At 45.2% G+C, this 27573-nt stretch overlaps 1 protein-coding gene across 2 annotated transcripts; it reads right to left on the bottom strand.

Annotated features, from left to right (window-relative positions):
* Positions 1-5100: 5100 nt before the first annotated feature.
* LOC142582630 (aldo-keto reductase family 1 member B1-like) lies at positions 5101-27127 on the bottom strand. Of its 2 annotated transcripts, XM_075692539.1 has the most exons (10): positions 26816-27126; positions 24657-24824; positions 15358-15474; positions 15175-15252; positions 11565-11681; positions 10240-10346; positions 6724-6805; positions 6510-6593; positions 5281-5363; positions 5101-5187 (listed from the first exon to the last, which is right to left on the bottom strand). In XM_075692539.1, exons 1-10 carry the CDS (start codon positions 26885-26887, stop codon positions 5145-5147), a joined length of 951 nt encoding a protein of 316 aa, XP_075548654.1. In that variant the 5' UTR covers positions 26888-27126; the 3' UTR covers positions 5101-5144. The 2 variants fall into 2 exon arrangements, with proteins under 2 accessions (XP_075548654.1, XP_075548655.1); XM_075692540.1 differs by lacking the exon at positions 11565-11681 and having other exon boundaries at positions 26816-27127.
* Between the last annotated feature and the right edge of the window lie 446 nt (positions 27128-27573).

Genomic DNA, 27573 nt, shown 5'->3' with positions numbered 1-27573 from the left:
GCGGGCGGCGAGCATAGGCGCATGCCACCGTTACACTCCCGCGTCGCTCCTGTACCTCAGTTGCCGAGGTCAAGGCATGCTGCTTTGATTACACTCACACCCTGAATAGACGCAGTCTGTGCATGCTCGAGATAGCGTGGACTAATCACAGGGCACAATGCGGGAACTTTCATGTGCGATAGAAGTCGTGACTCACGGCAGCCGAGATTACTACAAGCTAAAGTAGCGCCTCATGATCGACAGTTTTAATGCGTAGCATTAGGTGTGTCAAATGGGGAAAAAGCGTGTGTCAAGTGTGTGAAGCCGGTCATGTGGTAGAGCTAGAGGGGGGATCTTAGAAGAGCGTGTATGTATGTAGGGGCAGTAAGCACACACACACACACACACACACACACACACACACACACACACACACACACACACACACACACACACACACACACACATATATATATATATATATATATGTGTGTATATATATATATATATATATATATATATATATATATATATATAAATATATCCGCAAAGTTCTACGGTTTTCAAGATACTTTCTCTACGCACAAAACCAGCACAGCTTTGGTTCCTCGGCAGTCGAGCTAATGATAAAAACTCAGGCGTCGCACTAAGCTGAACATAACTCCGCGTGCATCACGCACCGGAAGACACGTGTTGCGTACGGCTAGTGCAGGATCTCTTTCTTCTTCACTGCTTCCTCGATTCAACGAAGGGGCCGCCGCTGTAGCTTAGTGGCTGTTGAGGTCCGCTGCTAAGCTCAGAGTCTGTGTTCTACCATGGCCATCGCGACCGTATCTCGATGTGGCAAAATGCAAAAACGCACGTCTACTTATATTTAGGTACACGTAAAGAACTCCAATTGGTCAAGAGTAATCCGGCGACCCCCCGGTAATGCGACCCCCAGGCCTGGTTACGCACGGAAGTGCACGTGTCCAGCTGAATGTGGCGCTGAAGAGCCTTTAATGGCAATCTCCATCCGCTGTTGCTCGCAGCCCCGCCGCCTTCTTAGCGCCCCTTTTCGACTACTTCTGATACGAAAACTTGTTAAATTTCGGTGGCGCCCCGCTGCGCGAAATATTTACCGCTGGCTAGGAAATAAAGGTTCCGCTTTTACGAACACTCGGGCGCGATTCCTGTTTATATATTTTTTTTCGTGTGGTAACTGCACAATATTCATGGACGTACTTGCTTCCTCGTTGCCCTGTAGGAAGAGGTAAGGTCTGGTCATCGATTTATGTGTAATGCTGGTGGTCTGGAATATTACGTCGTAATCTTGCCTGTGTATCGTCTCTCCCCGTCGTAATTTTGGCCACCGGAACGCCGAAGTGCACCTTCTTCCACACTTCGGGCGTTGAACTTTTGAAAATGCTTTACGTCGCCTTTTCACGCTTCTTTGCACGCATTTTTCCGTCAGCTCTTCCCTAAAGCATATAACGGATGTTATACGCTTTATATATACATCCCGAATTGCAGCCATGTTCCGGACACGAGACGAAAAACACCAGAATTCAATTGGTTTAGAAACGCCATTCTTCTAATAACAAACTGCAGTCGGGACATCGTGGAAATTTGTGCTGGTTAATACTCTCAAAGGCAACGTCATAAATTTTGTGCTAATTATTGGCAAGCTCTCCGACTGAACTCTATACTCACGTGAGCGATGCATAGAGCTTTTTCTTGTCTCATGTATTATATTCTTTTATTTCAATACCCAGGAGCGTACGTTCCTAGTTTTATTATTTTGATCACCAGTCGAATCGAAGCTTGCGAGCACACCTTCTCACAAGTTGTGGTATTTGTCCTATTGCGGTATACTGCTTTTGTAAACGCTGCTCCATTTAAATGTTACCAGAGTGAGCTCACTTCATCGTGTCTTCTGATGTACTTAGCACGGAATCTGCTTGTTGATAACAGAGAGCTTAACAGAAATGCTGCTAAAACAACGCTGCGCAGAAGAGGACACGCTACCGCTGAATAGTACTGAATGCTTTCACGGAACTGTCAGCGTAACGACCAACTTCTATGGTCCAACTCCAATTCCTGTATGCAGTACTAAATGGTTCGAATGCTAAACTCGTGAGCATTCTGTTGGCTTTTAACTATTCAATCGAATCTTTGTTAGCTACCTTCCGCGAATCTGGAGGTATCTCTTCCGTCTAACCATTAATGACTGCGCAGGCCCACACTGACATCAATACGCCGTGTGTCCACAACTAATGGAAACACAGAAAAAAATAACTTCTGGAGTTTTTGCGCGCCAAAGACACGACATGGTTATGAGACACGCCATAGTTGGGGTCTCCGGATTAATTCTGACCACCAGGTGTTCTTTAACGTGCACCCAATGCACGGTAAACGAGAGTTTGTGCATTTGCCCAAACATTTGCCCACAAAGGCATTTGCCCACATATTGCCCAAACGCGGCCGTCACGGCCGGGATTAAACAAATCCGTGGGCACTTTACTGAGAAAAACTGCGATAGTCGAAAGCCTATCTATGACTACCTCTGTTGCTGTTTTCTGAGCTGCTCTGCGAACGGACACCGCCGTGGCCGCGAGCATGGGATGCAAGCGCAGTGACACCCGCTGTGATTGACCACCGCTTTCCTGCGTCCACCACGGACTGTGCACGGACACTAATGAGCCACTAAAGGCTTACACCTTAAAACCCACAACGTCGTGCTTAGCAGCACATGCCATAGCCGCGAAGACAGCGCGGCAGGTGCAACTCAGGGAAAGCACGCCCCATGATATAGCATATATAGTCTTGTATCGAAGTATAAAGCGCTTAATTCGAACCAGCATCCGGGCATCCTTTTCGCACCGTTAACTTTCATGAAGAGCCAATCAGCCGTAGTCGACTGTCGCTGGACGGTTGCGAGCTACATGCTTTCTTAGATCACTCTTTATATTCATGACGCTTGAGGAAAGTAGCAAGCGATTTAACAATTTTACCGCGCAGATATCGCCAGCACGGTGTCTTTTGGCAGCATACCAAAAGAAGTTGCCTTTCGCAAGGAAATGGAAAAAGGTACTCTGAACTACTAGAGATTCAGAAAGAGGCCACTGACGTCATGAGACCTATGTAAAGAAGACTACAGAAGGCTATTTATCTCAGTTGTGAACGGCGCTCCCTCAAAAGATCCACAGAGCTGCGTAACATTAAAAAAAGAAACAACCCGAAACCACGCACAGGTCATAATCTGTAAATAAAGAGACCTGCATATTGTACTTAGCATGTGTTGTGTTTGAGTGCCCCATTGTTCGCCCAAATTGAGAAGGTTTCGATTACATAGACATCAGGGATGAGTTCTCCTTAATATTTTAGAACTAATATCGCAGTTAGCTGTGCAAGAGTGAATTGTCGGCAGGAGCGAAATTAAAATCCTAATCACGCGAATAATACAGCAATTCGCCGAGCATTCAAGATGTATAGACTTTTCAGGCGAGGAGACATGGTTCTAGAGAGACCTTTAAAATATGATAGGCAATTCATGCTCTTACGTAAATGTTCACTAGGCCTAGGAATAAAAGATCATAATTATCTATTCAGTTCATCCCATTTAGAGGAACGGCTCTGTTGGGCAAAATGCGCCCGTGTTGCGCAATATAAGATCGCGAGCAGCGCATTAAGGGAGCGATATCGCGACGAACAAAAGCCACGTTGAAGCGCGGGCTGCCGGTCTCGTAACGCAGGACGGCCTCGTGATGAACGTAACGCCACCTTTATGGATTCATTTTTAGCTCAGTCGCTGTTGCCGCATGGAACGCAACCCCCTTTAGTGAGGTCAACGTGCGCGATTCGCGATAAATGAATAACGCGGAGCTTTCCTGAGCGAATGGCATTTAGAACGCCCAGCCACGTTCGTATATAAACCATTTACGGCCTAAAAGAATGTCGTGGCCGTAGAATGGATGAAGCCAGGAAGTGCGCTACTGTGGAATGGGGTGTATAAAGCGCATTTCACCCGTAGACTGCAAAAAGCCGCGCGCGAGAAAGTGTGCATATGCTCGGGTGAAACATGCAGTTAACTTGCCATCGCTATATTGCAGTCGACTGCAGGCTTGTTTCGTAATGAACGCCCGCTTAAAACGCTGCGCGTCATCGCATCCTCTTACAGCGAAGCAATAAGCAACTAAATAAAGAAGCTTATGCATCAGTACATATCCAGATCACTCGATATTGCCGAGTTACGAAAGAGTACGACGTCAACACAGCCTTATATTATACGCATAAAATCCTGATTTCCGTGCTTTGTGCCAGCTGGCTCGACTGTACCATAGCGCCTTGCTACGTTGAGTGTCTCGGAAAATTATCTGTATACGCGGCGTTAAAGCTTCCATAGATGCCTGCATTTGAAGGATGGAAGTTCACTGGAGCTGGTGTTATCTAAGTGACGGGAGTCGGTGAAAAAAAATGCTAGCGTGACGACACATGAACTAAATAAAGTGCTATGCTTGGCGTGCTCCTTGTTGCTAGTGACATCATTATATATATATATATATATATATATATATATATATATATATATATATATATATATATATATATATATATATATATATATATAGTTTATGTGCATTCCCTTGTATGAATATTAATATTCATACATGGAGACTCTAACATTTGGAAGTATTTCTTGTGGCATAACGATTTTTCGAAGCCTCCGATTTGGTATTGTCCTGCGGTAGGTAACTACAGTCAGGTCACGTGCCTTGGATGAGCTGGCTAACGTTTCAACACGTGGACCTCTAGTAGCGTGGCACTTATTCGTATTTCGCGAGACAGTTCCACCAGTCGAATCATTAGCGAGCCGATCTGGTACACTTAACCTGATTGTATTATTTTCAACTTCCACTGCGCGTCTCAATCGTAGGTCACTTTCTGCCGTTTCGTAGTAATGAACGGCGCTGAACGCCAATTCATAACAAAACCAATAATCGTACAACAAGCATATGACCTTGCCTATAACAGCTAGACTTCAAAACGTCTCAAGCGTTGCACCCGAGACTCTAGACCCGACATCAACACAAATGAAAGTGGCACGAGTGCCAACAGAACAGACTCCCGAAATGCTGAAAGTGAAAATGTAATGTAACTTTAATGTAGCCCGGCGCTGCCTCACTCTAGTAGGGGATGTTGAAGGGGTAGTACTTGCTGCGTACATCCCTGTAATATATAATAAAGAAATACAGTTCGAGAACAACAGGTAAAAATAAAGCAAAAATTGACGGGCAATGGCAACCTTGCCTCAACACTTACGCGTCCAGTACGCACACCCTCAAGTTCCTATCAAGACCGTTCAAAGCTTCTACGTCAGCAGGGTCAAGCGAAAAGTTTAAAACCTGAAAAAGAGGAACCAGTAAGATGAATGTAGAGATGCTCGCTCCTTCGACAATACTGAAAAGAAATGCTCCACTGATGTGATACCATACCATACCTACACAATAAAGAGACGCTAGAGCCAGGGCTGATTATATAAGACAGCATTCCTTGATACTTATGCTATAGTGACCGATTTTTTCTAGCCTCAACGACCGCATTACAACACATCTGGGGGGAAATCAGCCATCTATTTTTCAGTGAAAAAAAAATTACTCCTGAGCCATTCACTCTGGCATCATTTACATCCTCTGTGTAGCGTTGGTATGTTTAAAAGTGCATAACTTAACACTTAATGAAATTTGTCGTACCAAACTCTGATCGTTTGAGTGCGAGAAATTGGGACGCACGTAAAAAACAGATTTAGTAGAGCACCAGAAGTTCACATTACTAATTCGTTAACAATCTGAAACTACGGCTTGTATGAATGCCTCCACATGAACTCCTGGGGTCTATCGTGCCTGTACAGCTCTGAGTTCCGTTAATGACAGTCCCGTATATATGATATGGGCCACCGAATGTAATAACGTCACTAATGCTGTTATCATGCACGCAAAGAAATGTGAATAAACTCAAATAAATGTCTCAGTATGACCGTGAATTACCTTATATTCCATAATCAAAAATGTCATTCTATCGACCAGTAATTACTACGTTGTGTGACGTTACGGCGAGCTGCTCAGCTAGTGGCCTCACAGACTTGTCTTTTGTTCGAACGTAGTTTTCTAGAATACAAAACCTTTAGCCCTGGTAAACATGTTAGTTAATCTATTTCAAAATTTGCCAATTCGATGCGTTCTAAAGTACTCATTAAGCCCATTATAGAGATCATATACCTTTATCACATAGGAGAAACGTACCTCCCATCTCACGTACATCGGGTACCATATATATAAAGAAAAGTGTTTTTTTTTTTGGACTCTTTGGGAAGAGTCTTTGATCCGCAGCTACTGATTAAATATCTTTCCTCTCGCACAGACAAAGTGACTGTGTTCCTGCTATTTAAACTAGTGTCAGTATTAATCTAATATACGCTAACCAGTGAAATATCTAATATCGGAGAGTTTCAAAGCCAGGCTGCAATGTATGCGACATATTAACATACTAACCTTGAAGTTCTCCGCGATCCTTCCCTTGTTTGTACTCTTCGGAATGCTGATGAGACCGCGTTCGATGGGATAGCGGATAAGCACCTACAAAAGCATGAAGAGTTCTTGCACGTAGTTGCGCAATTAAGTGGCACAGCGGCATCAAAAGCCAAGGGAAAGGGTGCGGTTTATGATTTCTGAGAGACCCAATCAATGTCATGCTGTCTCCACAAACCTGAGCCGCCGTAACACCATGCTTTTTGGCGATCGCCATCACCGTCTCGTCTTCCATCAAAGTCTTCTCATCCTTGGGTGCCCTGTAAGAACGCATCTTGTTAATTCATCGCCAATGAAAGAAGAAAACGTAAATCAATAAGCCGGGAACTAAAGTGAAGGTCAATAGGGTAGCGAATGAGCAAGGAGTCGTACTATGCAATAAATGGGGTAATGAAAAACAAGCAAACACATGGGTTATGCTATTCCTTAAACTGCACTGAAAGCTATAGTGCAGAGCATGTTCTGCTCAATGATTCAGTGGGCTTTAATGAATAAAAGTTCACGGTTGGCGACTACGCTACAGAGAAGCGCTGAAGTATGTGTCTGAAAGTAAAATATGAAAATACAATTGTAAGTTCTCAGACGCATGAGCGCTGCAACGTAAAGATATTCCTGACTTTTCTATTTCTGCAGTCAGCTCTCCATCATAACTTATTCAAACTTTTTCAGGCCACGCCCACTGTGCTTGTCCGTCACGCGACGTCAGAAAAACCGCGAAAACTTTTCATCTAATATGACGTGCACACACTGATTATTCGTGATTAGACAAAAAAAAAAAACATGTTTCCGATTCTACGCCTTTCTTCCGCCGTCAGCCCACCGCTATTGGTCAGAAGTTCGCGGGTTGCGCCCATTTCGCCTTTCTGTAAGGCGACGTTACAAAGCTGCGAAAACGCACACGTCAAAGTGACGTCTACACATTAAAGATGCATTAATATGCCGAACAAAACTGAAGAAAAAAAAACTGGACAAGGTGCCTGCCCGCCGATCGCTATGACACTGGCTACTCGGAGCTGCCTGGAAGAGTGGGCTTATTTGCGCATAATAAAAAATTGCGTGTCAGAATGACGTCATCGTTCTGCCAATTTTTATTTGCTGAGAATCCGTTTTAAAGTCATTCTTTTCCTTCCGTTAGTACGCCGCCATGACTTTCTACCAGCCAGTGAAAGCTAAACAATGACAAACGGGCGCATTTCCGACGCCGGCACTAGCCTCCTCATCCAGTTATCTACTTTCACTGCGCTATAGTCCGGTCCCCTCAACATCTTCTCCACTTCTGTATACTCCTCGCCTCTTGTCAATCAGTTCAGTCAGGACATCTGAACACTTATGAGTTGTAAATGCAAAAGTATTAATGCCCAATTAAATGCCACTGAGCGGTCCTTCGAGTTATAAACTCGTCGCGGGCGAGCGAGAGCGTTTCAATTTGACCTTACCGAAGGCGCAGTTAGAACACACAGCGAGAGCTTGCGCGGTAAAGGAAAGCGCGGATAACACAGGCTTCTGAGAGCGAGAGCGAGGATGACACGCGTGGGTCGAGGTGATACCCTCTCCCCTCACGTAACCCCTGGCCTAGAGGGTGTTGCCCTGGCGCACCAGCGCGGCAGCAGCTGTTCTTTTTCGCCGCTCTGCTCCGTCGAGGCGCGCTTGCGACGTGGCGTCCCAGCCAACGGGAAATTAGGTGCTGTTTCGCTCCGACAGATGACACACGCCAGCTTTTTGGTCCACTTGACGCTTTCGCATCATAACTGTGAATGAAGGCAATGCTACTCGCTTTGAAAGGTGACCTATAATGGAGGAGAACGTTTCATTGGCCTGTGCAAACAACACTACGGGTCACCGCCCTAAGCTTGCGTAGGTGGTTACGCAAATTTGACGGTAGGAGGTTGGAATAAAAACAAATTTGAATAGCTTTAACTTTATCGTGCCCTGTGAAACGTAATGATTACATTAAACGCGTCGGCCCCTCTTTGCAAAGACATGATCAACTGCAATTCCCCATCGAGACGGCGGTAAATTTCCTTTAGTGGTACACTGACCTATGCCCGCACGATTCATTACACATAAATCAGCGGAACTGTGCAAGTGCTTCCACTAGAAACAGCTCTAAGCTAATGTGACAGCTGCTCTTCGTGACTTTTCTCTCCACACCTCAGCTATGTGAGAGACCCCACGCTACACCCACGCGGCGGGATACGGACACAATACACTGATAATGACGCGAGGAAACTAGGCCCCCAGTGGCTGTAAGCAGTAGCAATATGAGGAACGGCCCACCCATGTCTAGCTTTGATTGCACTGCCTTCAGGATTGCGAAGGCATATATCGTGTGCTGAGGATCGGCTTCCCAAGTGATCACATTTGATTACAGTCTCCTAGATCAGCTCATTTTAATATTATCCTTCCAGATCCCACCAACTCTATTCTGCGAGACAGCACCCAGCCATGTCAAACCACAGGAAAGGAGGCAAGGACAGTTTAAAAGTCAGAGTGAACACATGTGGATGATATTCTAATTAATATTAACAGAAGGAAGGAGGGTCGTATAAATCGTACATTGCATGCAACGGATAACCTGTAGCCCAATAAGGCAACAGAATGTGTACCAATGCATGGAAGACGCAGCTGCACCTGATAATGTATTAGGTGTGCGACCATATTGGCAAATTTTCGGATGTGGGGCTGAGCTTGGCCAGCACCAGACGGCAGAAGGCACCATCTGGCAGTAAGACGACAAGCACAATAACGATGATGATGTATGAACAAATTCTATTATGTAAAAAAGTGAACTCCAAATAAATAGGCGGTGCTGAACATGATCATAAATAATAGTGCCGGATGCGTTATTGCAAAATGTAGTCACAACATTTTATAAAAATATTTTTGAAAAGATCTGATTCCCAAATTTTACGTGCAAAACCACAGCCCGACTACGAGGCACACCATAGTGAACATAGTGACTTCCAATTTTTTCACGTGCACTTAAGACTAAGCAGACAAGCGTTTTGGCATTCCAGTCCCATCTGAATGCCACCGTCACCATTGGCATTGAACCAGCTCAGGAGCATCATGCCGTAGCCACTGGGCTACCCAGGCGGATTAAAAAAATTCTTTGTGAAGTTCTGCACTGCCTGGTATGTGCAGCCATTTCAAATAATGGACGATATAAAGAGAAATGTTCTTGACTGCGCGAAGCATTTTGGCAAAGGGCGTCGTTGGTAAAGTGGAAAACAGAAATAAATGGTAAACACTACGCCGCATTATTGCAGGACTAGTTTGAATCACGAAACGTCGCTCACGCTTCCGTTGTCTACGTGCAACCCAATCCAATACGAACTAGAGTCCATGACCAGAACGCACGTAAAGTTCGCTCATTTGCCGATTTTCTGTTAGGCGACAAAACGGGAAGCTTTTGGAACTCTGTATACTGTAGAATCAAATAAGCACAGTAGACTATGTCCAAGAGTGGAACTGATGCTGTATATGAAAAAGAGTACCCACCAGATGAATCTATGCGACTATAAATACGCGGCGCTATTTCGGTGACACTGGAAAACCCTGTGACGTTTCATAACGGATGCACACTTCATTGGTGGTCAAAAGACGGTCACGGATACAACTGTGGTGCCCACAGCTGAGGAAATATGAATAACACAATCAAATAAAGAGAAAGAAGCATTACAATAACACATACCAAGGGCGGTCAGGTGAACCCAGTGGGCTGTACGCAGTAGTTTTGATTTGAAAGTCTGCACACAGGGCAATGAGCTTCTTCTGCGGCAGATAAGGATGACACTCGACCTGCGCCGTGAGAAAACACGTGAAAGCTGATCAGTAGCATTGCGATGACGGCCACTTAGCTGGCGTTTGTTCTATGGCGCATTAAGCTCAATGTGACAGTAACAGCGTCTCCGATTCGCCACACATTTGTGTTCTTGTACCCTGCACCCGTCGAGATGCGGGTGCCGCGGCCAGAAATCGAACCCCCGACCTCATGCCCAGCGCCAGAACGTTATAGCCATTGAGACATCACGGCGCGGTTCCCCTCGCCTTTTATACAGCTGTACCGATCAATGCACAGTTACGTTAAGCCAGAACGTCATATGCCCGTCACGTCATGCACTACTGCAGCGGCACTTACGAAATGGCGGACAAGTAACTTGAAGTAATTTCAATTCATTGACCCTAAGATCTTGAACACCGGACTGTCACGGAATGCAGCAATCTCACCGAACGGATTTTGGACGTGTCGCTACCGGCAACGCTTTACATGATGAAGAAAATTCGCAGAAAATATGCTGCTGAAGGTGGCTGGATTTGACCTGACAGACTAGCTAACGCAATAACATAACGTGAAACATAGAGGGACGGCTACTACTTTGTTCGTGAACTAGCCCTGGACAATGCACGGTATTAGTATGGCCCCACTAAGCTATGCCTGTACATTAGCACACAAACATGGCGGCCTGGCTGCTTTTTTAAAGCTAAGCTGCTAAGGGGATTTGCGCAGCCGTTTTCATGCGCCAATGCAGGCCGATATCAGTCAGCAACGTAACGTGCGTCGAAGTCCTTAGTTTGTTTTTTGTAAGCGTAATTATAATTTCTTATAAAATAGGTGCAACCTTCCGTACATATTATACGAATTGATACCTTTGGGTGTGTTTTATTTTTATATTTTGGTCAGTACTCCAAAATTTCTGTCTCTAACGTCGTGTTTTAATGACTCCACTTATAGAGGTCAGCCTGGACTTGTGTACATCTGCGCTGGTAAGAGAGCAGTCACCCCCGCAGTCTGCCTGGCAGGTGCGACCGTGTGACAGGGCCATCGGTGAGATCGTGATGGTGATGAATCATCACAAAAAGCATTAAAACGAAACCTATATTGTTTCTGAAGGGTGTGAAATCTTCAGTATACAGTTTCGACGTATTTTCTGTATCAGTGCCTCAGACTGGCATACGCCAACAAAAGTATTTTTCTTTCTTCGCTCTTGTGCTATCACATTTTAACCATAAACTTGCCTGGTTAATCACTGGCTTTATCTTGCACGACTTGACAAGGCGAGTTATTTGTTCCGAGTTGAAGTTGGACACGCCGATGGAGCGCACCAAGCCGTTCTTCTTGCATTCTTCCATGCCCTGGAGACAAAACGACGGGTTTTGGTTTATGTATGATCTGACTCTGCAAGCTTAAGACTTTTTTAAACATTCACAGACAAAACGTGCTCTGTTCGCAGCCTATTATGAAAAAATATCGAAGCCGTCTATGTGTGTGCCTACATGCACACACATACACTGCTTCGATTTCGCTATTAGCGGCCTCATACAGGGCTGGCAATATGCCGCAGTTTATTGGTGCAGCAAATTGAAGGCTCTTATTGCAGTGCGGGAAACCATATGAAAGAGGCTAATAGATTGATCAATTTCATTCTGTGCTTTAGCAAACCGGCGCCGCACAGGGAATGTTGTTGAAAAATGGCCTTCAGCGCCGTAAGTGAGAAAGCGCCGCGACCTTAAGTCGCCCATGCGAACGCGGAGCCGCAGGGAGTACGTTGTTTCTACGTTTTACGAAGCTGTAACCTAAGCGAGGTTGGCCTAGTTTTTTTTTTATTTTTTCGTTTGTCTCAGTGTGAATATTGTAAACAGGGAAGCGGCTACGATCATTCACGAGGAACTTGTGAAAAACTCCCTAGCAATTTTTTTTTTCGCAGTAAACTGCATGAGAGCTATGCACGAGCAGCTGCAAGCGTATACAACGGTTATCGCATTCTGGTACAGTGTCAAAACAATCGACTCACTGCAATAGCTGCTTGATACAAGGTAACTCGAAAGGGGCGTGGATTAATTACAGTAAATATTTTCTAGGTTGAGGAAACAACACCTGACAACGGCGGTTCAGGGTTTCAGAGCAACATAATTTACGAGTGAAAATAAGCAAAAACGTCCTCGCAATTCAAATAAGCGATAACCTGTTCCATTCCTACATATTCCAGACGTAAATAGTAAGGCAGGGAGGTTAACCAGACTGAGTCCAGTTTGCTACCCTACACGTGGGGAGGGGAATGAGTGAAAGAGAGAGAGAGAGAGAAAACAGAGGTGTGGATTTATATAGTTGGGAACTGAATTCTGTTGCCTTCAGGTAGTGAAAAAGCGCTCGAACTGCTGTCTAGGCTAATGAACTGTGAGGCCAGGCTCCCAAGATCTTCGCTTCCGTAAATGGCCTGTCATCCAGTCTATTTAAGGCACACTGGAGAGTCTGATATTGATTATCGAAGCGAGAACAGTGGCACAGAAGATGACAGATCGTCTCTTTACACTTACACTTAGCGCACATTGGTGAGTCCGCCATTCCAATACGGTAGCTGTAGGAGATGGTGAATGCTACTCCTACCTATAGCCGACAGAGCAGTGTTGCGTCACGTCGTGAAAGGTTCGCTGGTAATTTAAGTTTCAGCAAAAATAATGGAGTGATATGGCTACGTTGTGGTTTTCTCGTGGCAAATAACCACGCAGGAATAACGACGGCCTCCAAGTTTGTTTGTTTTTTCACTGTTTTTGCACGTCCTCCGCGGTGCCATTGCTGCAATTTTTCTTCTGTTTGTATGACTAAGCAATGCGCGCGATGTCCGCAAGGGGACGCTGTGCGTCCGCCTGAAACTTCAGGCTGGTTCTTCATTACACCTTATTTGTTCTCACACTAAAATGTGCAAATAATGATTCGATATCGACGACAACAAAAATGGTTCAAAGTGGTGGTGGTGATGATGATTATGCTGCTGCTGCTGCTGCTGCTGCTGATGATGATGATGATGATGACGACGACGACGACTACGACGACATTTGTTGGCGTCCTATTAGCTACAGCGCGAAGACAAATAGTCCCATAGCCTGCTTGATTTAATCAGGTTTTACTGCATCTATCGCTATCTAGTGTTTTGTCTATCTCATTCCAATTTTAACTTTAGTATTTAAAACCTCTATCACTATACCGTCCCATTACCTACATTTGCAATGACACCAGTACTATCAATAATTTTCCTGCTTTTGTTCCACCAATAATATCACAGTCTCTTATCTCAAATTCTGACCAGTTCATCCTTCCATGTTCTTCGAATGACAACGCTTCTTGGCATTCCGTTACGATGTGCGGAGTCCTTCCAGGGCTTTCTTTGCAGCACCTACATTCCTCATCCTGCGGTACATATTTGCTGCCATATGTGTTTGTCCTCAGGAAGCAAACTCTGGCCTCACATAGCACGGCACTAACTTTTCGGTTATCGTACATATTTTCCCTGCTGATTTCTTTCTTGCCGTTTTTCTAAACAGCAAGGGCATTTCGTGTTTCCATCCTTTTCCTCCAATTTACCGCCTCTGTTTCTCTCACTTTATTCATGACTCCTGGCTGCATTAAATATACAACCAGGAGTCATAATTACCAGGACTCATAATTATCCATAATTACTTTCAATTACCCTGTACGCTTTTGAGGTGCAGATATTTGCGTACTTTAGACAGCCATTTCATTTCCTCCATTTTCTATAGCCTTTCTTTAAATCTAATCTTGCTCAGCGCTTCTCTGGATTCAAAAGAAGCCCAGCCCATGTCATATTGGACTGCCACATATGTGGTTTTACCGTGGGCCCCCCGAAAGCATTCGGCCTACCACCCTCTGGTTAATCTCCAACTCTGGCAACATTTCTGATTTACAGCACAGAATCGCATTTGCGAACATCAGCGCTGGCACTTTTACAGTTTTTCAATTTCCTCTCGCCACCTCGTGTTTTTTGTAGTCCCAAACTAGTACTCTACGTTTCGCTATTGCTATATTCCGCCCTCCCTTTCATTTTTAGGTTATCTTGGTGTGGACGCTTGAGAAGTATTTGCTTCATTTATGCATACGCCCGGGTTAAGTAGACTTGGTCAACCAAACAGGCTCTGGGCTCTTATTTCTGGCTCGTGCACCTAGAGGCGCAGTCGGGAACCCTCTCATCCTATACTTATATCTTTCTGCAGCACAATGGTGTGCCCTTCCGGTGTTTATAGCGCCCGCGGCATAGATGCTTTATTGTGTGTCCAAATAAATTACTTAAATTTTTTTCGATGCTAGTAATTTTGAGGATTTCATTAAACCTTCTAACTGTACCATCTCCGGAAAATGAGCGATAAGTGTTGCTGCATGCATTTGGCTTCCACAAAAGTACTGCTAGCATTACGGTTTCCCCAATGCGAGCACACTGATGGAGAGCAAACAGCGGATAAGTACACAAAAGTGATTTGTCTCCGAGTTCAGCGTAAGAATGAACAACAAATGTCGGTTCTACCATCCAAGGGGACATAGTGATATTTCTTCTAAAGCTCATTTGACTGGTTTAGGTATGCTAGCGCCAAGGTTCGTATGGCATGGCTAAGCACGCTTCACTGCCCACTGACTTCCCATCATTTCTAACTGCATAGTATCTTCAGAATCAGATGCACATTGTATTATATTAGTTCGGAAACCAGTTATTTTTCTGGTTAACCAGTTTCAGAACCTCTTTTCGTAAGGCGGAAGAGGAAGTTTGTGATTGAAACCGGTAGGTCGAACCACTGCATGTATTATGTCAAAGCTCAGGTCAAAAGAAAACAAGCGTACCTCCCAGGTCTCCAGGTAATCAATGTCGGCCAGTTGGATGTCGCCGTTTTGGTCTTTTGGGAACAGGTCGCCACCCTCCTGAACATTGCGAGGCGATAACCACAGAACGTGACAGGAGCAAAATTAACATACGGCAAAACTTCCCTGTGAAACGATTATTGCCGTGTATTTCCCCTCGCTTACCTTGTACGCTTGAGGCCAGTGAATCAAGTAGAGGTCGATATAATCAACTCCAAGCGCCCGCAGACTCCTGTTGCAGCACTCCACAACTTTTTGTTTGCTATGAAACGAGTTCCAGCACTGAAAAATAAAAATAATAATATAAACGCTTCACATTACACCTTGTCGATGTTATAATGACTGACAAGAAGTAAGGCCTAATTAAAAGAGGTGTTGGCTGTTGTACTGCTGAAAGAAACACCTGATGACTAACGCCAGGCGTGACCCGTTGCCTACAGCATTCTACGTCTGGGCACGAGATCTTGGGTTCGACTTCCGGCCGCGGTGGCCGCATTTCGACGACGGTAAAAATGAAAAAAAAAAGAAGAAGAAACGCTTGTGTGCCGTGCTTTGGACGAAGGTTAAAGAAGCCAGGTGGTCGCCGCACTTCACAACCCAGTGTGCAGTTTAGCGACGTTACACCATACAATTTCATTTAATACCAGACACAGCCAAAGCGATTCGCATCCCACGACCGCATGGCCAAACGCACGTTGACGTATAGACGCTCCTTCTCGACTCCCCCATGTGAACATCCTTCCGTGTTATGTAGTCATTGCGTTACATTAACGCCCGTTAGAGATTCAATAGCTGTATCAGCACAAATGACGCCGTCTGCTATCCATTGCGCCGACGATGACAAACTAGGCGACCCGCTAGAGGACGACCAGGAATGTGGCCATGGCATACGGCCATCAGACGAACGTCTGGTCATATTGTACGTTGCCATATCATGCTGTCTTTGGAACACATGCAGCCAATGTACCCACATTTCGTCAAGCATCCCTTGATAACCTCATATAAGGCGCACCATACTTAAAACACATCAATTATTTATCTGGTAGTGCGGCATCATAATACAAAATAAGATTATAGTGAACCTTTAATACCACGCAGACACCTACAACCTCACAGCAGGGTGAAACTTTCATGTACATCACTTTGCAATTGTTGCTGCTATGGTGTTGGCGATTAGGTCGTAAAGGCTGGGAGGTAGGGCAAGTCTTCAGAGGCATTATTGTGACCACTATATCAGTTGTTCAGATCACTATCGAGATCAACATTTGAGCAACATCAATTTCGAAACAAAAACTGAAGATGACTTTAAGAGCGGTCAGAGGAGCTCACTGTTCGGAGAAGAGTTGCGTTTTTCTGCTACGGTTAGTTAACCCTTCTGTTCATTTATGGATCACCGTTTCGATTTCAATATCTTCCTCATTGCGAAATGCTGCACCACGGACGCACTTCCATCAATCACTAAAGTTGACCGGTTGTGGAGCGTAATTGTATCATTGGTCTGTTTGCGAGAAGCACACGTCGTCATAGTGTGGACTTCGAGGGGCAACTAATGCAATGCGTTTTCTTTTCTTTGAAAGCGCGCATCAACGCCATGGAAGCAGATGTGGCAGCTGTTGGAGCACTGATGAGCACCCTGATCTGCGTGGGTTGCACCGGCGCAGACTGGCTGCACTCAGCACACTGTTAAGAACGGCCCAGCTGAAGTGCAAGTGTTGCCAGCCAGTTGCGACAGCGGGCGTCAACGTTTCCTAGAGTGCCGCCGCAAACCTCTAGCCGCGGCGTCACTAAATCGCCTTGTGACTGAATGAGTTCGGCGGGCCAACTATTGTTACCGAACCCCCCAACGCGGACGTGATCTGCTATGAGTGGCAGGACGACGGCATGGGCCAGCTACCTTCGAATTCATACTGGACTGCAATCTTGACAACGGGTTGCGAACGATGGGATTGAGCTCCCAATCCTGACAACACCCATAATGAGCGTTGACGGGAGTGAATCGCGCATTTAGCTTATGCCCGACGTCTCTCAACGCGAAACATGCCAAACCCAACGATATACGTCCGACGTACTTCCATATAAAAAGAACTGCCAGATCTGTCTAACGTACTTGCAAAATTAAAAGAAAAGAAAAACAAGCTAGAGGGACACGTCGGACGTATCTTTAGTCAGCCTTTCGCATATGTTGTCTTTTTTCCCCTGGCGCTGTTATGTACAGTCTTGGTCAAAAAACTTGAACCCGCTGTGAACGGCAGGAGAGCGGCTGCGCTCCACCATCTGCCGCCGCCGGCGCGCGCCGAGGAAAAAGAGGGCGAGGGAAGCAACCTTCTTACTCTCAAGTATCCTTTGATAACAGCGCTCGTGAAGAACTAGTGCAACGTTGGTTCTGCTAGCTGCGAGGTCGTCTTGCGGCCGCCGTGGTACGGCGCTTCGTGGGAGTAAATGCGCTCGCCTGGGCAAAACTTCCCGGCTTCCGTGCAGCGCCTTATACTATAAAAATTGTCCTAATCATCGAAATTACTTATTACAATTTTATTCTACCCATTCAAAGGCGAGGGCCTTCGCATTATGCTTTTAGATAAACGTTTTGAATGCGTTCCTGAGTGCGATGAAAACAAAAGATAAAATATAAACTGACATCTCTCAGTGCTGTCTAGCGTTGTTTCAGGTTTTATTGTAATATGCGAGCAAGTCACTCATCGTTCGTTTAGAAAAGACCAGAAGCAGTAATATTTCAAATACGTTGACCGCACTTCTCCACTAAGGAACGACCACACGATTGCGTTTGGCGTTGAAGTTCCTTAACTAAACCCGCCGTGAGATTGTGAAAACTCTTCGGGGCTAGGAGACGTTTGCCCTGCCTGAGTAGCAGATTGAGTTAGACCAATTCTCTCGGCATTTTGGAAAGTGTCTACTACCTCGCCTTTTTTATATCTTCGTGCATACTGCCTCATTTTCGTTAGGGCCCACTTTCAAGCACATATGAGGCCAGTGTAAGTTCATCCCGTTTACTTTGGGCATCATACGTTTGAATCGCGTAAAGTAGACCACGGCCACGAGACGATAGGAATCTCGCACAGTGAAGGCGTCACGCCGGCGGTGCTGTCGCTGTCACGGGTTCACTGGAAGAAGCATTTTGGATATAGATTTCTGAGGTATCGTTCGTATCTACGAGAAAGGGCTTCAGATGTAGTTTTATAAAATTTGGTTATATGTAGCGTCCTTTCAACCAGAGATCTTGGCTAGTTTACAGTCAAACACATGAGCAAACTGCAATTGTTCGGGGCAACCACAGTCCAAACTACAATCATTGCCTTGAAGGCGTGCTCCCCCCTCCCCCTCCTCTGATTTCGTTGAGAGGGGCAGGTGCAACCCTGACGCTTATGCTTTCTTAATTAACTTGCTTTTTGTGACATTCATGGTGACAAATACGAGATGGCATTGTGGCACATTACTGAACAATAAAATTCATCCGCTAAGTCAAATCCTAGCTACGATCCTCGCAAAGTGCCCGTGTTCGAACATGCGCAGGACTATTCATAGCGTTGTTCCTTTAATTTGCTCCCGAAAAACATTAACTGATGATTGCGATACCCGGAATTGCGAAATTTGAGCGTATCGCGTTTGACAGCGGTCGCCAGAGATCCCCGCCTGCTCATCGAGCATACGCTGCAAACGGCATGCTATCCGGTCGGGTGGCTTCCGCTTCGCCACCGTCGCACTAGTTTTTCACGAGCGCTCTGTTGTCAAACGACGCTTGAGAGTTGAGAGACACGCTTCCCTCGCCCTCTTCATCCTCGGCGCAAGCGATCAGCGGCGAGCGCCGACGGTGGCAGCGCCGCGATAGCGGAGCGCAGCGTCTCCCCGGCCGTTCACGGCGGGTTCAAGTTTTTTGACCAAGACTGTACCTTAGTCTCTAATAATTTTAATATATGCTTTATGTACATGTCCACCAGCTCATCTAAATGTCATGGCTCATAGCGTTACCAGTACGTCAGTAAGGAATCCAGAATCTCTAATTTCGATCGCACTTTATCGGGCCAGGACGAATTGTAAATTGTAGAATAAAGCTTATTTCAGTGGTCAGGTCAATTCACTTGCCAAAACCAGCACTCAGCGAATCAAACATCTGAAATACGTCTAAAATATAATGTATCAGTGTACGACCTGAACCAATTCTTTATGAGAATGTTAACCTCGCCATTAGACGAAAAAAGAATTTTACGGACAAGCTAAAGTGATAAAGATAATCGAATTCTATGTTTGTTTGTTTTTTCAATCAACTCCATGATGGTTGAAAAACGTTGATTGTTTCGACATGAAATTACGTTTTAGCCAGTGCCGTATTATTCTGCTACGCACGAAGTCGGCGGTCTTAATCCAGATCGTAGCGGCAGCAATTTTTCGGTAACAACGCGTAAAAATGCCCTCAGAACGAAAACCGCTTCAGTACTTTTAAAGGACGATCACGACGCTAGATTTCCCAAGCTCGATTCCTCATGTAGCCTGTGCGTTTCAGGTGCAGCTGACTAGCCGCGATTCTATCGCAGTCAAAGCGGTTGTAGAGACTCCACTCACTCCGTGTGCAAGACCAGTACATGTAACATTTTTAAGGCGTCACACATATCGATTCCGAATGAACAGCTGCTACCGTCATCAAGATCGAGCGATCGCGGGCGCAAGTCTGCTCGTTGCAGCTGGGAAAAAGAATGAAAGAACCTATAAAACTTACGGAGAGAAAGATCGGAAAAATGAATGACAACCACCTGTGCGCGACATGGAGCAGCTTTTGTGACTCATATAGAGTGGCGTTCGCAAGGGAGAAAGCCCGGAGCTAACAGCCATTAGCTCGGTGCTGATTGCTCATGTACGCTGAAGCATGTGACGATTTTACTGGGGCCCACTAAGCGCTGTCTAGAACGCTTGCAACAAACTGTACCTCTTATTGCAATGAAATTTTACAAAGAGGGCTTCGCTAATATATAAGTTAAACTTGCGATTTCGAAGCGGTACAACATTTAAATCTAGAGTATTAGCGGGAAGAAATTGGATTGGCGCCCTCTCGTGAGTGACGTCACGGCCAGGACGCTGCTTTCTCAGACTCGCTGTCTTCGTGCATGCTCGGGGTATTGGGCGCGGTAGCCGTACTTTCTCAAAGATAGTTTGGCTGCTTTCTGCTGTCACGCTTAAACTGCAGTTTATTTTCCGAAACTGCGCAAATCGAGAAAATTTGCCGCTAGGATACTGTAAGCTATGTGGAGTTGTACAGGCTTACTGCTTTTGCAATGCAGAGGTGCGCCCTGTCTGTCAATAAAAATTTTGCGTAAGAAAATCCGCAGAAACAACCTCCCGATGACTGTCGGTGGTAAGACGTTTCAATGCAGAGGTGCGCCTTATCTGTCCAGTAACTTTGCGTAAGAAGAACGTCTTCAAATTCTGGATGGAAAGTTTTGAATGGTGCTTTACTCCAAACATAACATTAATATCCACTTCAGTACTTTCACTTCAGTAAAGTAGTTATGGCAGACATTTCGTTTTAAACAAAACAGCTATCTTGGTTTTGGTGTTAACGTTATAATACATCAGTATGCTAGAATAGGATACTTCCTGTGAAGCTTTCCTATAACTTCTTATTGATCTGGTGACTTGTTCTACTCAAATATATGCACTGTAATAACGCGTAAAAGAATGAGCTAGGCGCGCATTTCGTACGAAAAAAAAAAAATTGGAACTACTTTCAGCGTTCTCTCATACAGCCACCCAGAAAAAGCATCGATCATGGCAGTTAACACGACTGCGCAACATGTAGGGTATAGCAATTACCTGAAAGAAAAGAGCAAAACTATTACAAGCGATGGAACGCTAAATGCAAGCCTGCAGCGGCCTTTATCGACAATATGGCAGACACCTCACGCAATGGAAGCAACCAACTGGCGCTTTGGCGAGGAAGGCATTGTTGTCGAAACTCATTAGTTCACTACAACTTCAGAATTGAAAGATCAGCAGTTCCTTACAGCGCCAATTGGAATGCATATGGTACACTCGAGGCACGACAGTACCGCTTATGCTGTGTGGAAGAGGAAAACTTCATCACTGTCTGCATTACGATGTATCTAACTACACTGGGGTTTAATTGTACGAACAGAGAACTACTCGCTTCGCCAATCCACAAAAGACCGGCTCATATACCTGCCTCATAAAGAAGGCACTATACGCACGCCTCATTTAAATTCTTTATTTTTTGAGCTCCTCCGGTGAATACGGGTGAAAGCAAAGGGCACCGGCAGAATCTAGACTGTGGTATTGTTTAGTCCTCGTGCTAATGCCGAACGTTTCTATGAATGAATGCGAAAATTCGATATTGTACCATGTTCTACCGGACGTGAAAAAAACAAGTTTTAGCGGCTTACAATCAAGGCAAATTTAGAAGTCATATACTGGGTGTTTCAGGTAACTTGTTCCAAGGATTTGATAAAAACGGTTAGCCACTGCTGAATAATACCAATGGCATATGGTTCGCAGTCATTTGGCGCTCCTTACAGTATTTTTTACATTACGCTAAATTAGTTAATTAATTAAGATGAATTCTGCTAACTTTTTAATATTCACTATAGGGCTAAGTGCGTTTCGTTGTGTTGTAGAGGAGATTCAGAAACGACCGTTCCAATTTCTTGCGGCAACGTACATGCAGTGTGACGATTTCTTTTTCGGCGTTTAAAGACCGCCGTGGTTGTTTAGTGGCTATGATGTTGGGCTGCGAAGCACCAGGTCGCGGGATCGAATCCCAGCCACGGCGGCCGCACTTCGATGGGGACAAAATGCGAAAACACCCGTGCACTTAGATTTACGAGCACGTTAAAGAATCCCAGGTGGTCCAAATTTCCGGAGTACTCCACTACGGCGTGCCTCATAATCAGAAAGGGGTTCTGGCACGTAAAACTCCATAATTTTCTTTTAAAAAAAGTCCAAAAAATATGAAACAAAACCACGTGACTGCGCTTGCGCGCTGTCGTACTGCAGCTCTCTCAACCGTGCGTCGAGCCTATCGCTTTATCAGGGACGACGGCGCTTCCTTTCCGCGTGCCACCGCCAAGGATGCTGACGCACTGCGAAGCCGATGCCTAGAGACGCGGCCGCTCCCTGCGCCACGGTCCGCGCGCACGGGCATTTCGCACGAACCGCGATTGAGAGCGCTGGAATACAATTAATAGCGCACGAGCGCAGTTACGTGGTTTTCTTTAAGCGGGCTTTCTTTATCGCGCGCTTTTAAACGCCGGAAAAAATCCCCACGCAGCATGTACGACGCCACCACAAAAAAAAAAAAAAGAAAATGGATCAGTCGTTTCGGAATCAATTCTTCAACACAACGAAACGCACTTAATTGGCCCTAAAGTTAATACTAAACATTTTGCATAATTCATCTGAGTTAACTAATTAGGCGGAATATAAAAAATATGCTCTAAGGAGCGCCACATGACGGCAAACCATATGCTGTTAGTTTCATTCAGCTGCGGCTAAACGCTTCTTTAAAATCCTTGGCACAAGTTACGTGAACCACCATGTATAGCCAGCGTTTGTCACAAGTTTGTTGTACGACGCAAGTAGGATTGCTTAAATGGATTGTTCTTTCCTATGTTTTCGCGGTTATGTGTTTTTCTTATCTACGTGAGCTGCGGCTGCAGACCGTAGAACTGCCCACGAAAAAACCACACCGCCCTCAACTCAGCTCCGTCTGCCGGCACTGCAACGTTGCCTTTGAGAAATATATTATTTTCTAGGAAATAAGATCTTTCAACACATTTTGACTAAGAACGACATAGTGAAATAAATTTTCCACGACCTTCATAAGCTTACCAGGAGAAGTAATGAAGGCAAACAAACGGAAACACTCCAGAAGGCGCCCAGACGCCGCCCGAATTGTAGCAGACGAGAGCCGCGAGTCCTTGCCCTGACGTCATGCAAGCGGCACTAGCAGCGCCCCTGTAGGTCGTACTCGAAGCTAATTCCCTCCTTAGTTCAGCGCTTTCAGTACTGATATTTATGCTTTTATATAAATCAATCGTCTTCGATTTGCATTTGACGATTGCTTAGAAGCCCGTGCATTCCAGTGCATATACGCCTTTCGTAGCTTTCGTAGCTGGTTTTGTATTGAGCGTTGACGTCATTTGTCTAAGATGGAGCTGGCTCTATTATACAGTAGGGCAGCGGATTGGGCGAGTTGGTTTTGCATGGTAACAATAAAATTCAAACAGCGCTAAACGAACGGGACCAGAATGAGGAGGAGACAAACACGGCGCTGATTTGTCTCCTCCTGATTCTGGTCCCGTTCGTTTAGCGCTGTTTGAATTTTACTATTATACAGTGTTGGTTATATGACATGTTTGAACTTTTGTTACTATAGCGAGGACTATGCTCAGCAATGATATAAGTTGGCGTGACTTCGTCCTGCATGAAGCTAGCCGCCGATTGATCTGACCCATGCCACCCTGCACACCATTGATAATAAATTATAGACGTTACCATCTTAAACTACTGAGTGGCTTTCGAGGGACACCATAGTGGATGGCTCCAGATTTTATTTGACCACCCGGGCTTCGGCGCCTATAGGAATGTGCCCGCCACAGCCTAGAAACGAACCAAAATACGACAAGTGAACCTAATTTGATACAATACATGAAAATGCTTTCATATACTACGAAGGATAATCCACTGATGGACTGTGCATAACGCTATTGACGTTCCTTATGAGACGCCACTCTCAGAATCGGAATAGAACTGTATGTAGGAGCAGCAGGGTCAAGCATACGAGTTTCCTAGAATCGGAACCGTTTACAAGTAGCCCTGAAGAAAAGTCCGGGAATATTTTTATGAAGTGCACAGATGATTAAAGGGTCAGTAATGAGACAAATAATTGAACTGTTTCAGAAAATTACGAAAGAGGCCACTGTTTCTTAGACAGGAGCCTTGGTCAGCCAGTAAAACGCAGTAACTAAGGCGGCAGCCAATGACAAGCTGAACCTCCTGCACCAACTCATCTTGACGTCATGGATTTCCACGGCATCTCCTCGGGCCCATTTATTTATTTTTGTTATCGTTAAAGTTGGACTGTACTGTATTCCGAAAGAGCTTAGTACTGAAGTTAGCAGGATATAAAGATTTCCACTGAAGTATAACGGCCCAAATACGGGGTATCGGCCATGGGGGGGGGGGGGGGTAGGGGGGTGTATATTACTTTGAAATCCGAGACGTCCCAATTCCCAAGACGTTTTAGTTTCAACGAAAAATTCTATAAGTGGATTTTGACGTTCACTTTCTCGAACCAGCTGGAGCCACCTAATTACCACGAACTTATAGGCAAATGAAAGGATTTGTGGAAGAATACTTGATCAGAAAAAACTCATTTTAGTGTTTCTCTATGGTGCCCCTTCAGCAAATTATGGGGCAAAAAATGTGCCAAATGCAGCCACCTTGCTTGTGATGAAGAGCTCTTCCCTGGTGATAAGGCCTTCCTTGATGGCGTGCGCAATGGCCCGTCCCACTTCTGGCTCATTGAGGTAGATGAGCGCGCAGTCAATGTGGCGGTAGCCGATGCGGATAGCCTCCTTCACGGCCTCATAGACTTGGGAGGGAGTCGACTGCAAAAGGCGAGAGAGTCCCGACAGAGTAAATAGCTGAGCTTGGTGATGCAATAATAACTTGCACGTTAACGCTGAAGTAAAATTAAAGCACTAACTGGAAGGTACAGAACTAAACATGCAGATACTACGAGCCCACTTTAATAGCAATAAAAAAAAAAAGACACACTAAGCGGTTTTGTCCCGTGCTATTTATGGTTTGTTCAAAACTGATGCACTAAACTGGAGCCAGGTCAATTTCCCCTCACTTATTCTATTGGTTTGGTTGGATTTAATAAACAACCGCACTGAACTTATTGGAGAAAGCGGTCACCATGCCGATGGCGGCGACACAAGACGTTTTCTGCAGTCGTTACATTACTCGTTAATTTCTGTACGCTTAAATTCGTTCAGCACCGATAGCGCAACAATTATTTTGGATCGGTTATTCAGTTATTTTGTCAGATGGGAGTATTACGGGGACTCTGCGTGAAAGGTTTTCTTCCATCTCTTTATTCTTTCCGACAATTTTGCAGAGAGCTTTCCTTCGTGGAAACCTTTATTTTTGTAGCGAGTGCCTGGCTCATAATGAAGGCTGCAATTTTGTACACATCACGTATGCCATAGAATGTGTATGGGAAAACACCCTTTGCCATAGCATAATAGGCATACAGCATAGCAAGCATAACGTGAAAAATTTTGCTTCATATCTTATTGGTGGCATGCTCTCTTTTCATCCACTTTGATTTCTTCTGGACTACATCTCAACATTTCCATTAAAAATGCAGGTAATTATCAAAGGGGACCGAAGAGAGAATAGAGTGCTCTGTTTTCTCCTCTGTCCCCTCTGGGGTCGTTGTGCTGTTAACGAAAACATTAAAGCATATTTTACCAACAAGCCCTATCTTACATCCTTCTTCAGGTTTTTACCCGTATGCTTTCCTTGGCATCATTGTCTGTTATATAGTTGTAGTTGTGTCGAAAGAAAAGTCAAGCGCCTAAGTTTCTTTTATTCGTCTTGCTTTATTTGATTTGTGGCTGTGTGAAATTATTGCGAATGTTGCCATCCGAGCTTACAGACTGTAGTAGCCGATATCTTGAAGTTCAGACGAACTGCATCAAATTACGTAAGCGCTGATTAGATATGTTCGCGGTAAGGCTTCCTTAGAGCAGGTAAGCATTTTAATTTGACAGTGCCCCATTCCACATCTAACTTTACAGTGTCATATAAATAATGATTTGTTTTGATGAATAGTAATATTGGACAAGTCCCCCTTTAGGTAGTAGTATGCGGAGTTTATGCACATTAGAACTATGTAGCGAGCCAAGACAAGGTCTTGGATTTGTGACTTCCCGTATTATTATAGCAATACAAATGCAACGCCACACACGTTACTTTTATATAGAAGCGGGCATAGTGTGACATGAACTTGTACAGAAGCAACAGACGTAACACCACGCAATCTCGCTCGACAGCCAGCTGCAACAATGTCAACTGTGGTGCCACGCGAGCGCAAAACACACCTGAATATTTCGCACTGTAACGAACTCATTATTAACGTCAGTCACGCCGACGTCGACTCCGTGCTTCTGCCATTTGGATGACGTTTGTGGGAATACGTTTGGTTACTACGTTGCGCAATGTGGCCCCACTAGCGTACAAAGGCAGTACGATGCTCTGCTGCCAAGCGTGACCTCTGTTATAAGTGTTTAACCGCCGCTTTTGTTTTTCGGTTGCGTGTTCTTTAAGGATCAACTGTCATAAAATTAAGTAAATAACGAACGAGAGCTCTCCACCAACATAAAGTACTGGCATATTCTGGTCGCAATTACTACAGCGAACGCGTTGAGGCACACCGCGCAAATTGAGAAAAAAGAATATCACGGAATGGCAGCGCTGCAGGTTTCCAAAGAGAATTGTCCAGCGCTCGCAGACGCGGTCTGGCACTCTTTCCTCCACGCTTTCAAGACTTCCGGGAAAGAGAAGAGTGCAGAAATGAGGGAGCGCTTACCTTCCAGGTTCCAAGGCCGAGCGCCGGAATCTTATTGCCGTCAGCCAGCGTTACAATGGGGCAATTCGCCATGGTCGGGCTTCTTTCACCTCTGCTTCTATACCTTCTATCAAACGAAAGGCACGTCCGAAAAACGACGGAGTGGCAACACTGCTCTACGTCTGGTCGAAGCACGTTTCGAGTCCGAAAAGGAACACGTTATAAAAAGACGCCGACACAATGGCGCGTTTTATATTTCTCGCTCGCACAGACGCTGGGTAGGGTGATCCCCGGCTCCGAGGGAGGGAGAAACGGCGCCAGACGCGTGGCTCCAGCTCGCGCATGCGCGCCGGCCTTCACCGACTGCGGCGCTTCAGATGACGATGCTTAGCATGACGTCATCATCGAAAAAAAAAAAAAGGCAGAGCGCCGAGCGGCCAGGCTCCTGGTTTCGTCTGCAGCTCTCGTCTTTTAGGGGGCGGCATGTTTGAAGTCAGTTGCAGCTACAAAAGTTGCCGGTCGGCATCTCTGGGGTGTACGCTGTGGATAACTGCGGAGACTGATGCATTGTATGAGCTGTTTGGCGTGGGGTCATTTAGAAGAAACTGCAAAATCTTGTTTCATGGTTACGCCCAGCGCTTGCTGAAACCCTGCTCACACGTAAAGTTTGATGGAACCCATGTTTTTGGATGTCTAAATACATTTGATGTTTTGTAAATGGTAAATACCTATGCACACTGCACCTATTTTTGTATGCAAATTATTGTAAAAGATGTATT

The sequence above is a fragment of the Dermacentor variabilis genome, chromosome 5, assembly GCF_050947875.1.
Source record: "Dermacentor variabilis isolate Ectoservices chromosome 5, ASM5094787v1, whole genome shotgun sequence".
Classification (NCBI taxonomy): Eukaryota; Metazoa; Arthropoda; class Arachnida; order Ixodida; family Ixodidae; genus Dermacentor; species Dermacentor variabilis.
This window is presented reverse-complemented; position numbering and strand designations above follow the sequence as displayed.